Source organism: Otolemur garnettii, unplaced genomic scaffold (assembly GCF_000181295.1).
Source record: "Otolemur garnettii isolate 467f Iridium unplaced genomic scaffold, OtoGar3 scaffold00008, whole genome shotgun sequence".
NCBI classification, from domain to species: Eukaryota; Metazoa; Chordata; class Mammalia; order Primates; family Galagidae; genus Otolemur; species Otolemur garnettii.
This window is the reverse complement of record NW_003852403.1, coordinates 16141232-16155761: the sequence shown is the minus strand read 5'-3', so window position 1 is coordinate 16155761 and position 14530 is coordinate 16141232. Positions and strand designations below refer to the sequence as shown.

The 14530-nt window shown below is 48.5% G+C and overlaps 1 protein-coding gene across 2 annotated transcripts in view; it reads left to right on the top strand.

Moving 5' to 3' along the window:
- Positions 1-14530, top strand: part of HKDC1 (hexokinase domain containing 1) — a 75374-nt gene that overhangs the window by 42091 nt on the left and 18753 nt on the right. For both annotated transcript variants that reach the window (XM_012801324.1, XM_023509568.1), the window contains 7 exons: positions 2742-2897; positions 3984-4217; positions 5212-5516; positions 7491-7636; positions 7729-7848; positions 13382-13477; positions 13665-13764. In XM_012801324.1, coding sequence (XP_012656778.1) covers positions 2742-2897; positions 3984-4217; positions 5212-5516; positions 7491-7636; positions 7729-7848; positions 13382-13477; positions 13665-13764 — 1157 coding nt within the window. The remainder of the gene's footprint in view (positions 1-2741; positions 2898-3983; positions 4218-5211; positions 5517-7490; positions 7637-7728; positions 7849-13381; positions 13478-13664; positions 13765-14530) is intronic.

Sequence of the window (14530 nt, the reverse complement as noted above, 5' to 3'; positions counted from 1 at the left end):
GCTATTTTTTGGTTGCAGCTGTCATTGTTGTTTGGTGGGTCCGGGTTGGGGATTTGAACCCGCTACCTTAGGTGTACGTGGCTGGCGCCTTAGCCAGTTGAGCCACAGGTGCCGAGCCAACACTTAACCATTTTTAACATATAACTTACAGATGTTATTTAAAATTCACCAGCTGCCTCAGTATGTCTTTTATAAAAAATGGAAAGAAAGTAAATGTCGTGACCGGAACTCTCATCACAGGTTACATTTTGCTGCCATGTCTCTTAACCTCCTTTAATCTGGAGCGGTTTCTTACTATCTCTCTGTTTTTCATGATGTTGAAGCCTACAGGCCACGCTTGCTACAGAATGTCCCTCAGTCTGCATTTGTCTGATGTCTCTTCATGCTTAAATTCAAGTTACGTATTTTTGGCAGGAATGTAACACACAAGCGTGTCCTTTCCTGGGCATCATATCAGGAAACACATGACACTTGTCGGCTCCATTACTGGGGATGCTACTTGGAATCATTGGTTAAGGGGATACCGAACAGTTTTCTCCAGCAGAAGGTTATTCTTCTTCCCTTTGTTTTGAGTAAATACCTGGTGCAGAGATATTTTGAGACTATGTTAATATCCTGTTCCTTCAGGCTTTCACTCACTAGTTTTAGCATCCATCGATCCACTGGTGAATTTCTAAACCTGTCATTCCTACTGTGATAATTAGTTGTTATCATACTGTAAGGAAGAGCTTTCCTATCTCCTCAATTTATTTATTTATTCATTTATTTATTATATTTTATAGAGACGCAGTCTTGCTCTGTTGCCCAGGCTAGAGTATAGTAGTGCAGTCATAGCTTGCTGCAGCCTCAAGCTCCTGGGCTCAGGTGATTGTGAGTCTCTTGCATCAGCCTTCCTAGAAGTTGAGACTATAGGCTCACACCACCATGTTCAGCTGATACTTCTCATATTTTGTAGAGAGAGTGTCGTGCTATTGCCCAGGCTAGTCTTAAATTCCTGGCCTCAGGAGATTCTCCTGCCCTGGCCTCCCAAAGTGTTGGGATTATAGGCGTGAGCCACTGCGCCCGCCTCCTCCATTCATCTATATTAGTATGGACTCGAGAGTTCTTTTTTATTTAGTAGGTTCTAATTTCTTGATTAGAAATTAGATGCTTTGGGGTGGTGCCTGCGGCTCAGTGGGTAGGGTGCTGGCCCCATACACTGAGGGTGGTCGGTTCAAACCTGGCCCCGGCCAAACTGCAACAACAACAAAAATAGCTGGGCATTTTGGCGGGCGCCTGTTGTCCCAGCTACTCAGGAAGCTGAGGCAAGAGAATTGCCTAAGCCCAGGAGTTGGAGGTTGCTGTGATGTCTTGGCACTCTACCAAGGGCGATAAAGTAAAAGAAAGAAAAAGAAATTAGGGCGGCACCTATGGCTCAAAGGAGTAGGGCACCGGCCCCATATGCCGGAGGTGGTGGGTTCAAACCCAGCCCCGGCCAAACACTGCAAAAAAAAAAAAAAAAAGAAATTAGATACTTTGGCTCAGCGCTTGTAGCACAGTGATTATAGTGCCAGCCACATACACTGAAGGTGGCAGGTTCGTACCCAGCCCAGGCCAGCTAAACAACGACAACTGCAGCAACAACAACAACAACAAAAGAAATAAGATGCTTAATTTTTTGTCAGATTTGGCCAAAATAAGCCCTTTCCTTCTATGTCTTTCAACACGTTCCATCACCCTTTAAGTGCTTCCTTATTTTCTGGCACAGTAGGTATTCCAGGCTTATCGGGCACTTGCCCAGCCCCAGCCATGCAGTCAACCATTTTGCCAAGACATACCGGTGAATGTTAGGCACTTCCTAAGAGCCAAACCCTAGGACTGCCCACCTGTAAAACACATTTATGCTTTGGCAGTACCTGCCGTGAGCACACCCCCCAGGGCAGTGGTGATCTAGGGCAGTCACTGCCCAAGGACATACTGTCCATTTTATAGATTGTATCATCTTCATTAATTTCCATTGCACTGAAAGTAAATTCCAATCCCCTAAATTCAACCTGAATTTCTTTTGATTGGCTTGTTTCTTCAATGTCCTTAGACTTTTTATAGTGAACTATATAAACTTGGTTATGAAATAGATTGTCTTTGATTTTGTGTCTTACTGTGTTTGGAGAATAAAATTTACATTGAACAGTTTACCCAGGGAACAAGTGGTAATTGTTTGCTGCGTGCACACTCAGAGTGCAGGTGTCAGGGAACTTCAGGGATATTTCGTCCACATGCCTGTCTCCACGGACACGGCACCTTTCTCTCTTGAGCAGAAGCTTGATGTAGTTGCTGAGTGTGGAACTGATCTGAGTGTGTAGATCTGAGTGTGGAACTGGGTTTGTCATACCATGGCTGGGTGATCTAGGGGAAGTACCCAAAGTCTGTGAGGTTCAGATTCCATATGCCAATGTATGAATGGCAAGAATGGTACCCCCATGGCTGGGGTGATTTGAGATAAAAACTCTTCGAATGTAGTGCCTTGCTTTTGGGAGGGATCTTAGATCTCCTTTAGCTCAGGCCTCTCCTTTTATGGGCAAGGCGAGTGCAGCTCAGAGAGCACAGCATCTTTAGGGCACACCAAATTGGGGCTGGACTGGGGCCTCCCCATCCCTGGTGCAGTCCTCGTGCTGCCCACACTCCAGTGTGGCTCCTGCTCTTTGGGAAATGATGCTGCGTAACCAAAGGGGTTGCTTCCACTGATTTGTACCACGTCACAGGTTCGAGAAGATGATCAGTGGCCTGTACCTGGGGGAGCTCGTCAGGATCATCTTGCTGAAGATGGCCAAGGCTGGCCTCCTGTTCGGTGGTGAGAAATCCTCCACTCTCCACATTAAAGGAAAGATTGAAACGCGGCATGTGGCTGCCATGGAGAGGTAAGCAGCGACTGGGCCTCTTCCACCTTGACCCTGCAGAGGGTTTGGATGGGTGGCCAAGGTGTGGTAGGCTTGGGGTAGGGGAACAGAAACAGGGACCAGATCTTCCTTCTTTGCCAGGAGGATTTCAGACCTGGGCATGGCTACAGGTGGGTTAGCAATTTCTGCCTTGATTGAGATGGAACATTCTTGTTGGTTTCATCGACCAGGGACTCTGCTGTCAGGGGGCCACCCTCTCCCTGTATTTTGTTGCCTTCTTCCTAAAGAGGTGATTTGTAACTTTATTTAGGGTCCCAGATCCTTTTGAGGACTTTATTTGGATTCTGGACCCTTTACCCAGAAAATGCATACTTGCACACAGTTTTGCTTACAATACAGGGCATCCTTGGAGCCCTTAAAGCTCATGTGTGGAATCCTGCTATCACAGAGCCTTCTCTGCTTCCACCAGGGACAGGCTTTGGGTTTGGTGATTCCAGGCTGTATGCATAGGTCCCTGGAATGGGGAGCTAGCTGACTGGTGAAGGTAGTTGGCTCAGTCAACTCAGGGTTCTTCAGGCTTAGAAACCCTGGCATTGCCCTGAGCTTTGTACTCAGTTTAGATTCTAAGCTCAGCAGAGTGGCACTGACCCCAGGACTCTGTGTTTGTACAGAGCTTGTCAGAGATGGAATTTCTGTGAAAGGTGTTATAGCTAGGATGAGTAAAAAGTGTGGATGCTCTGATCTAAGTGCTTGAGTTCAAATCTTGGCTCTAGCACTTACTAGCTGTGTGATCATGGACAAATTACATACCCTCTCTGTGCCTCACAGCCCTCATCTGTACATTAGAGTAATGACAGTACTTTTCCCAGTATTGCTGTGAGGATTAAATGATACATGTAAAATCCTTAGACAAGTACCTGGCACATAGGGAGTGCTTGATAAATGGTGGCTGCTGTTATCAATGTTGATATTGTTATTATATCACTATGTGCCAGCCTATTTATTTTCACAATCCTGGGAGGTGAGAGAGCTGGCTCGCTCAGGAAGATACTCATGGGATGGAAAAGAACTGTAAGAACTGTTCTCTCATTCCTGTCCCCTGGCCAGGTACAAAGAAGGCCTCGCCAACACAAGAGAAATCCTGGTGGATCTGGGCCTGGAGCCCTCCGAGGCCGACTGCATTGCTGTGCAGCACGTCTGCACCATCGTCTCCTTCCGCTCCGCCAATCTCTGCGCAGCGGCCCTGGCAGCAATCCTGACGCGCCTCCGGGAGAACAAGAAGCTGGCGAGGCTCCGGACCACGGTGGGCGTGGACGGAACTGTCTACAAGATACACCCTCAGTGAGTGGCACCTACTGGCCCACGCCCCACACAGGAGTCTTCCCAGAGCAGCGTCCCCGGTCCTCTCTGGACTGTACTGCTTATACTGAGTTGACCACCTCTTACTGGTTCTGAGATTACAAGAGAAAGGGTGAATCCAGGGCCCACATTCATCTAGCTGGCTGGCTTGCTCTTGGGAATCACTCTTAAAGAAATACTCTGGCCAGGCATGCTGGCTCTGGTCTAGCCTGTCCCAGAGCTCTGGGAGGCTGAGGCAGGGGGATTGCTTGATGCCAGGAGTTCAAGACTAGTCTGGGTAACATAATGACACAGTCTCTACAAAAAACTTAAAAATTAGCTAGGTGGGCTCGGCACCTGTGGCTCAAGCGGCTAAGGCACCAGCCACATACACCTAAGGTGGCGGGTTCAAATCCCCAGCCCAGGCCCACCAAACAACAATGACAGCTGCAACCAAAAAATGGCCTGGCGTTGTGGCGGGCGCCTGTAGTCCCAGCTACTTGGGAGGCTGAGGCAGGAGACTCGCTTGAGCCCAGGAGCTGGAGGTTGATGTGAGCTGTGAAGCCATGGCACTCTACCCGGGAGGATAGCTTGAGGCTCTGTCTCAAAAAAAAAAAAAAAAAGAAAAAAAATTAGCTAGGTGTAATGGCATACACCTGTAGTCCTAGCTACTTAGAAGGTTGAGCCAAGAGGGTCACTTGAGCCCAGGAATTCAAGGTTACGGTGAGCTATAATGGTGACATTGCACTCCAGCTTGGGTGACAGAGCGAGACCCTATAGAAAAAAAGAAAAAGAAAAATATGCTGCTAAACAGTGCCCTTGCACTGCCCAGCGGTGCCATCTCCTCCTATCATCCCTCCTCCACCCAACAAATAAAGGCTGGGCTCTGGCTGGGCAGGACTCCAGGACCCAGTCCATGGCCGTCCTGAGCCTGTTTCTGTTGGCCAAGCCTGACCTTTGTGATTGCTAAATGTTTTGCCACCACCCCTGCCTTCAGGTACCCAAAGCGCCTGCACAAGGTGGTGAGGAAACTGGTCCCAAACTGTGATGTCCGCTTCCTCCTGTCAGAGAGTGGCAGCACCAAGGGGGCCGCCATGGTGACCGCAGTGGCCTCCCGCGTGCAGGCCCAGCGGAAGCAGATTGACGAAGTGCTGGCTCTGTTCCAGCTGACCCGAGAGCAGCTTGTGGACGTGCAGGGCAAGATGCGGGTTGAGCTGGAGTATGGGCTGAAGAGGAAGACCCACCCACTGGCCACCGTCAAGATGCTGCCCACTTACGTCTGTGGGATGCCGGACGGCACAGGTGGGCAGGGCACAGCCCCCTTCTCTGAAGAGCTCCTGACAAACTTCTTGCCAGTTAGGTTTTTGGTTTTTAGAGCCTTGGATTCATGACCATAAGGGATTGTAGAGAGTAGGGTAGAAGGTTAGTACTCCTTTTTACCCATTGGCCTTGGTTAGTCCAAGGTATTTTTAATGAAAAAAAAAATCTAAGTTATGTTACATGTGTGCGTGTGTGAGTGTGTATGCATGCATTTGTGTGTGTAGGTGAGAACATGAGGGTACCCCGTGCTGTGAACAGACGGAAGGCCCAGAACCGTTCCCAGGATCTCCCTTCTAGACCCTCGTGGCTGTCTGGGCTTGTCTTCCGGCTGCTGCTCTGTTTTCTGGGCTTGGCTCATTTTCTCTCCTTTCATCACTTCTGTCTCTGACTTTTCCAACCCTGATCCTTCTCCTGGTCCTTGGTGTTCAGCTGAGAGAAGCCACTAAGTCTTTGTAGCTCATGAGTCTCTTCCAGAAATAATGACCTTAGTCAAATGCTTTACACCTTATCATTTGCTTTTGATCCTTTAATTTCATCTCATCCCCTCAGCCACTTTGTATGTTACTAAAGAAGGAACGGTTCCTGTTCATGGATGCCAAAACTGAGGCTCAGAGAGGCCTCCTCCAGGGCGCACAGCTGTGGACTGGATCTCTTAACAACAGAGATCTTTTCCAGAGCCAACATAGGAAACAAAAACTGAGGACAGTAAAAGATACTCTTCAATTATTCATTATTTTATCTCTTGAATCCTTCTGCCTTCCTTCCTCAGAGTTCCATTAAGCACCTCCTCCATGCCAGGCTGTCTAGGAGTGGCGTTCACAGTCTGTCGGGCTGGCAGATGGTGGGCAAATAAAGCCGTATGATGTCAGGTCATGACAGGTGCTATGAAGACAAACTGAGCGGGATAAGGGGTCATAGAGATGGGTCCGAGAGACAGCTGTGGGAAGTCCAAGGAACAGCAAAAAGACTGGTGTGCTAGAGTGAGTGAGGCAGAGGGCAGGGTGAAAGGTTCTGTAGAACAGACTCAGTGCCCTCGAGGTGTCAGAGGTGAGAGACTGTGCTTGGGTGGCCAGTGTGTGTGATAAAGGTCGGACTTGTTGTGGTTTCTTATGTGTCAGGTGGTGGTGTGGGGATTTAGGCCAGGGGAGGGAGCAGGAAGAATCATTTCATCCCTGTTAATGAGCAGTTCCTCTGGGCCAGTGGTTCTCAACCTGTGGGTCACGACCCCTTTGTAACAATGAAAATACATCCTACATATCAGATATTTACCTTACGATTCATAAGAGTAGCAAAATTACAGTTATGAAGTAGCAATGAAAATAATTATATGGTTGGGGGTCACTACAACATGAGGAACTGTATTAAAGTGTCATGGCATTAGGAAGGTTGAGAACCACTGCTCTAGGCCATCCAGACAGGATGCAAACACCTTCCAGAGCCCCTTGCAGTCAGAGTAGCCTGGCCCAGACTTACTCTTGGGGGTTCCTTGAGTACAAGTATATCACATGTCCTCTGCGAGATAACTTACACCTGGATACAGTCACCTGGGGTACCCTAGAAGGGTGTCAGAGCTTAGGGCTAGAAGAGCCTTCAGAGGTCCAACCTCCTTACTGTAGATGAGGAAAGATGGAACCTGGCTCCTCTTGCTCAAGGCAAAAGGCATTTCTCAGAAACCCCAGATCCTGGACTCCAGTTCAGGGCTCTTTTCACGGCAGCTTATTGGAGATGGTGTAGATGGTACCTGGGCCTCTGCTATAAAAGTGAAGGCCAAGGAAAGCAGTGTGGCTACAGGCAGGCCAAGGCCCTGGCCAGGGCCCTGACTCTGTGCATGACCACCAGGACCTTCTGGTCTGGAGCCCCAGGAGGGCAGTCTTTGGGTCTGCATCTCCTCTTCCTCCCAGGGGCCTGACAGGAGTCCCTGCTGGTGGAATGCAGCCCCCACTTTCTCCTCCACAGAGAAAGGGAAGTTCCTTGCCCTGGACCTGGGGGGAACCAACTTTCGGGTCCTCCTGGTGAAGATCAGAAGTGGACGGAGGTCAGTGCGGATGTACAACAAGATCTTTGCCATCCCCCTGGAGATCATGCAGGGCACTGGGGAGGAGGTAAGTGCTGGGCGAGGGTTCTGTGCCCCCCAGGAACCTGCCTGCCACCTGAATCCGTGGCTGGCTGCTGTGAACACCACTCTTCCCCACAGCTGTTTGACCACATCGTACAGTGCATCGCCGACTTCCTGGACTACATGGGTCTCAAGGGAGTCCAGCTGCCTCTGGGCTTCACGTTTTCATTTCCCTGCAGGCAAACGAGCATCGACAAGGTAAGCGCCCGCCCGCTCACAGCCCGCCTAGTGGGTGTCCTTCCTCCAACTGGGGCAGCTCAGGGTGACTCTGAGTCGCTCTTCATTCTCTAGAGGGTTTCACGTTCAGGGTGGCTACAGGCACATGATAGAGAATTTCAACCTTTTAATTTTTTTCTATTTATTATCTTCTATTTCTTATTATATTTTGGATGGAAGTTTACAAAAGAATTTAGAGTAATATGCAATAAAGGGACTCATGGATAATACTGCTGTTAGAAGAGGAGGTCATGCCACATTATGGAGAGATGGAAAGAGGAAAAGACCAGTTCAGGCCAGTGACATTAGCAGTATCTGTCTTTTCCTGGGCAGCCCGTATAAACGGAGAAAACAGGAGGTTGTAGGTTTTTATCGTCTGGCAAAATTGGGCTACCAATGGCACATAAGATGTGCATTTCATTCCTGATATTAGGACCTCAGAAAGACTTGATCACATGGCCAGTTGAGTTGACACTGAAGAACATCACCCATGGCTGGTGCAGTGGCTCCCACCTATAATCCTAATACTCTGGGAGGCCCCCAAGCAGGTCTGCTTCTCAAATAAATGCCCAGGGAGGAACAAACAAGGACATTCACTATCACACCACTTTAATAATGAAAAATATCGGCTCGGCACCTGTGGCTCAGATAGCTAAGGCGCCAGCCACATACACCTGAGCTGGCAGGTTCGAATTCAGCCAGGTTCCACCAAACAACAATGATGGCTGCAACCAAAAAATAGCCAGGCATTGTGGTGGGCACCTATAATCCCAGCTACTTGGGAGGCAGAGGCAGGAGAATTGCTTGAGCCCAGGAGTTGGAGGTTGCTATGAGCTATGACACCACAGCACTCTACCCAGGATGACAGCTTGAGGCTCTGTCTCAAAAAAAAAAAGAGAAAAGAAAAATATCATGGAAGCGTGTGTGCCTAGCTTCTGGCCAGTCCTCTGGTCTGCAGCCTGTTGGAACAGTTGCCCAACAGGCTGCTTATCTTTAGGAGAAATAAAGCTCTCCTTTTTCCAAAGTAAAAAAAAGAAAAAAATCAGCCAGGCATAGTGGCTCTCGCTTGTGATCTTAGCACTTGGGAAAGCCATAGCAGGACAATCTCCTGAGCCAAGGAGTTTGAGGCTGCAGTGAGCTCTAATGATGCCACTGCAACCCACTGAGCTATAATGATGCCCACTGTTACCCAGGGCAATAGAATGAGACCCTGTCTCAAAAGAAAAAGAAAGGCTCAGCACCTGTAGCTCAGTGAGTAGGGCACAGGCCACATACACCAAAGCTGGTGGGTTTGAGCCCGGCCCAGGCCTGCTAAACAACAGTGACAACTGCAGCAAAACATAGCCAGGCACTGTGGCAGGTGCCTATACTACCAGCTATTCGGGAGGCTGAGGCAAGAGTATCACTTAAGCCCAAGAGTTTGAGGTTGCTGTGAGCTGTGATGCCGTGGCATTCTACCGAGGGTGACATAGTGAGACTCTGTCTCAAAAAAAAATAAATTAAATTAATTCTTATTTTATAGGAGTGTTTTGTGGATTTGTTTATTTCTCTGCAATTATATTTGAGGAATATTTTGCTCAGTGAAAGAATGTGACAGATCCTTTTTTATTTTTTTGAGACAGAGTCTCACTATGTCTCCCTCAGTAGAGTGCTGTGGCGTCACAGCTCACAGCAACCTCAAACTCTTGGGCTTACGCGATCCTCTTGCCTCAGCCTCCCAAGTAGCTGGGGCTACAAGTGCCTGCCACAATGCCCAGCTATTTTTTGTTGCAGTTGTCATTGTTGTTTAGCTGGCCTAGGCCGGGTTTGAACCCGCCAGCCTTGGCACATGTTGCCGGCGCTGTAACCACTGTGCTACAAGTGCTGAGCCAACAGATCCATATTAACTGACAAAGAAAGGTCTAGAAAATGCATGATTGAATGAGAAACAAATTGCAGTAGTTCACACACAACATGAATTTATTTACTTAAAAATACTTGCAAGCGGGGGGAAAAAAGTCTGGAAGGATTCATATCAGGCTGTTAATAGAGATTACCTCTCAGATTGGGGGAATAGAATGCGAAAGGCAACTTTATCCTTATCAGTATCATTTTAATGTTTTATACAGTAATGCTTTCCTGTATTGCTGCTGCCATTAAAAATTAATACACTGTGAGGAAGGGGTGGGGACTGTGTGCAGCTGTCCGAGGTCCTGACTGGCCACCAGGACATAGCTGCGGCTCCTGACTCAGGACACTGGGCCTCCGGGCCTTTGTCACTCAGCATTTCTGAAGGGTTCATGGAGACACAGTTAAAAGAAAAAGGGAGGCCAGTGGGCAGCTGGAAGCAAAGCTACCGATAGCTGAGGAATAAAAAGAAAGCTTCAAAAGTATCTTATTTTTGTGTAATTGCAATTAATAAGAAAGAGAGGGCTGGGCGTGGGGACTCATGCCTGTAGTCCTAGAATTCTTGGAGGCTGAGGTGGGAGGATCACTTGAGGTCAGAAGTTTGAGACCAACCTGAGCAAGAGTGAGACTCTTGTCTTTACAAAAAATAGAGAAAATTAGCTGGGTGTGGTGGCAGGTGCCTGCAGCCCCAGCTACCCAGGAGGCTGAGATGGAAGGGTCACTTGAGTCTCGGAGTTTGAGGTTGTAGTGAGCTGGGCTGACATCACTGCACTCTAACTGGGGCGACAGAGCAAGATTCCATTTTTAAAGAAGAGAGAGGTTTTCAGTTGGGGGTGTCTCTGTAACATTCCACATACAAGTATATTAACCAGGATAGGAGCCAGGGATCCCAGTTTCCCAAGGGCTAGAGAGAAAGAGGGGAACTAAGCCTTGCCAGCTGTGGGACTCAGGTTAGGTGATGTCCAGCCATGGGGTTGGGGTCGCTGCCATTAGATTTTCTGTTCCAGGGGCTCTCCTGGCCTAGCCACCCCAGCTCTGCTTGTCCTTACCCCAGCCCCAGCTTTCTGAGCTCTGGAGTCTGGGGCCACACTAACTCCTGCCTCAGGCTAACAGTGTAATTTTAGACTTCCTTTTTTTGAGAGAATCTTACTCTGTCACCCTGAGTAGAGTGCTGTAGTTTCAGCCTAACTCATGGCAACCTCAAACTCTTGAGTTCAAGTGATTCTTCTGCCTCAGTCTCCTGAGTACCTGGGACTACAGGTGCCCACCACCATGCCAGCATAATTTTTCCTTTTTTTTTTTTTTTTAGAGACAGAGTCTTACTTTATCGCCCTTGGTAGAGTGCCGTGGTGTCACAGCTCACAGCAACCTCCAACTCCTGGGCTTAGGTGATTCTCTTGCCTCAGCCTCCCAAGTAGCTGGGACACAGGCACCTGCCACAATGCCCGGCTAGTTTTTTGTTGCAGTTTGGCCAGGGCCGGGTTTGAACCCACCACCCTCGGTATATGGGGCCGACACTCTACACACTGAGCCACAGGCACTGCCCAATTTTTTTATTTTTTAGTAGAGATGAGTTTCCTTCTTGCTGAGGCTGGTCTCAAACTCCTGAGCTCAAGTGATTCTCCCACTTCAGCCTCCCAGAATGCTAGGATTATAGGTGCAAGCCACTGTGCCGGGCTTTGAGCTTCCTTTTAAAAATTAAAAATACTACTTTGTCAGTTTTATTAAAAAGTATACATGTTGGCTCAGTGCCTGTGGCTCAAGTGGCTAAGGCACCAGCCACGCACACCTGAGCTGGAGGGTAAAAATCCAGCCTGGGCCCACCAAACAACAATGACGACTGCAACCAAGAAATAGCCGGGTGTTGTGGTGGGTGCTGTAGTCTCAGCTACCTGGGAGGCTGAGGCAAGAGAATCACTTGAGCCAGGAGTTGGAGGTTGCTGTGAGCTGTGATGCTACAGCACTCTACCTAGGGTGACAGCTTGAGGCTCTGTGTAAAAAAAAAAAAAAATTGTCAGATTTTTCTGACAATAACAAAAATTTCAAATAACAAAAATTATTTGTTAATTTTAGAAAAATTAACAAAAGGACAAACTAAATGTCAGCCAGAATCTTGCATCCTGTCAACACTATGGTGTACATATTATTCCAGAACTTTTCCAGATCCAAGTGTGTATGCATGTAATTTAAAAAATAAAAACAGAATAATTCAGTATCTGCATTTGTTTGACATGTTTTCACTCAACAGTAGATGGTAAACATTCTCATACAGCATGAATTTTAACGAGTATATGAGTATAGCACGTCCTATATTGACATACGAGATGATAGATCCATATTGTTGGAATTATAGGATGGCTATAGTTTTTCACTGTGTAACAAGCTTTTTGGGGGGCATTTTTTTGGTTTTTTTGAGACAGAGTCTCACGAGTGCAGGGGCATCATAGCTCACCACAACCTCAAACTCTTGGGCTCGAGCAATCCTCTTGCCTCAGTTCCCTCAATAGCTGGGATTACAGGGATGCACCATTACGTTCAGCTAGTTTTTCTATTTTTTTTTTTTTAAAAGATGGGATCTCACTATGTTGCCCACGCTTGGAGTACAGTGGCTATTCACACAGGTGCAATGCCACTACTGATCAGCATGGGAGTTTTGACCTGCTCTGTTTCCAATCTGGGCTGGTTCACCCCTCCTTAGGCAACCTGGTGGCCCCCTACTTCCAGGAGGTCACCATATTGATGCCAAACTTAGTGCGGACACCCAATCGGCATAGTGCACTACAGACCAGAACTCCTGGACTCAAGCGATCCTCCTGTCTCAGCCTCCTGAGTAGCTGGGACCACAGGCGCATGCCACCACATCTGGCAGTTTTTCTATTTTTCAGAGATGGGATCTTGTGCTTGTTCAGGCTGGTCTTGAACTCCTGAGCTCAAGCAATCCTCCTGCCTTGGCCTCTCAGACTTCTTTTTTTTGAGACAGAGCCTCAAGCTGTCCCCCTGGGTAGAGTGCTGTGGCATCACAGCTCACAGCAACCTCCAACTCCTGGGCTCAAGCGAGTCTCCTGCCTCCGCCTCCCAAGTAGCTGGGACCACAGGCGCCTGCCACAACGCCTGGCTCTATTTTTTGGTTGCAGCCATCATTGTTTGGCGGGCCCAGGCTGGATTTGAACCCACCACCTTAGGTGTATGTGGCTGGTGCCTTAGCCACTTGAGCCACAGGTGCCGAGCTGGCCTCTCAGACTTTTAGGATTACAGCTGTGAGCCACCACATCTGGCCTAGAACATGCTTTGATTGGCATTTTGTAGCCCTTCTTTTGATCACACCTCTACTGTCCTTGGCTAAATTAGAAGTGGGATCCCTGTGATCCCAGGCCTTTGTTCTGTGCAGTCATGGCCAGAATACAAATATGACTTGCTGCCGTGATTCTGCTCAGCAGTGGCCTTGTCTGAGCATTGTGCTCCGTGATGCCTCTGAGCGCAGGGGTGGGGCTGTGAGGTGGGGGCACAGTCAAAAGGACATGCACTTGACCAGAAATTAGCCATAGCGTCTTGTACCTGGCAGATGCTGAGGTTGTGCGGTGGTCCCAGCAAACTATTGTTCAAATGAATTTCCCCTCCTTTCTTTCAGGGAACACTCATAGAGTGGACCAAAGGTTTCAAGGCTACTGACTGTGAAGGGGAGGACGTGGTGGACATGCTCAGGGAAGCCATCAAGAGGAGAAATGTAGGATGTGGTCTTGAGGCTCTTGCCTGCCCCTGGCCCTCCCCTAGGCCTCCCCTAGGCCTCCTGGCTCTGCCATGCTGTGCCCAGGTCCTTGTGACTCTGGCCTTGTCCCACCCTGGGCTTGTCTGCCCCTCCTAAGCCTTTGTAGTCTGCACATTCTACCTACAGTAGAGCTACTTTCTTTCAGGAGTTTGAGCTGGACATAGTTGCAATCGTGAATGACACAGTGGGGACCTTGATGACCTGTGGCCATGAAGATCCTAATTGTGAGATCGGTCTGATTGCAGGTACGTGGTCGGGCATAGCCCGCTGGCCTAATCCCTCCTTATCCTTGGAGGTTCCCTTCTAACATAATAACGAATGGGGGCGTTGTTCCAGTATACAGAGGCTCTGAGATTCTCATCGCCTAGTTTCTAAGTCTTCACTTAATATCCTTCTCCATTAAGGATCCTAAGGCAAGGTCATCCCTTCTGTTGAGGACAAAGAACGACATAAGAGGAAGGGATTTTCAAACTAGGGCCTTGGGCAGATTGTCCTGAGCGGGAGAAGACCACAGTTGGATCGTGTTGACTGGGGCTGAGGGAGCTGGATTTTTGTCTGGCTCTAGTGTGCACCTCCTCTGTTCTCTGAATTCTTCTAGTTCTCATAGTTCCCAGGAAGGGGAAGAGTTGGAAAGAAATGTAGATAGGGGAAAGGGGGTGGCCTGAGGTGACACAGGTATGTTAGGGGTCTCTGAGAGAAGTCTGGCAGTGATTAGGGACGAGGGTGGATTCCAGGGGAGGACTCCTGGAGACGGGTGGAGATGAGGGTGAAGGGCATTCCAGGTGACAGGGAGGTGCTTTAATAATGGTAGAATCTCGACTTGTCACCTATAGCTAAGAGGCTAGGGCACCAGCCACATACATCAGAGCTGGCAGGTTTGAATCCAGCCTGGGCCTGCCAAACAACAATGACAACTACAACCAAAACAGAGCCAAACATTGTGACAGGCGCCTGTAGTCCCAGCTACCTGGGAGGCTGAGGCAAGAGAATCTCTCTCTTTTTTTTTTTTTT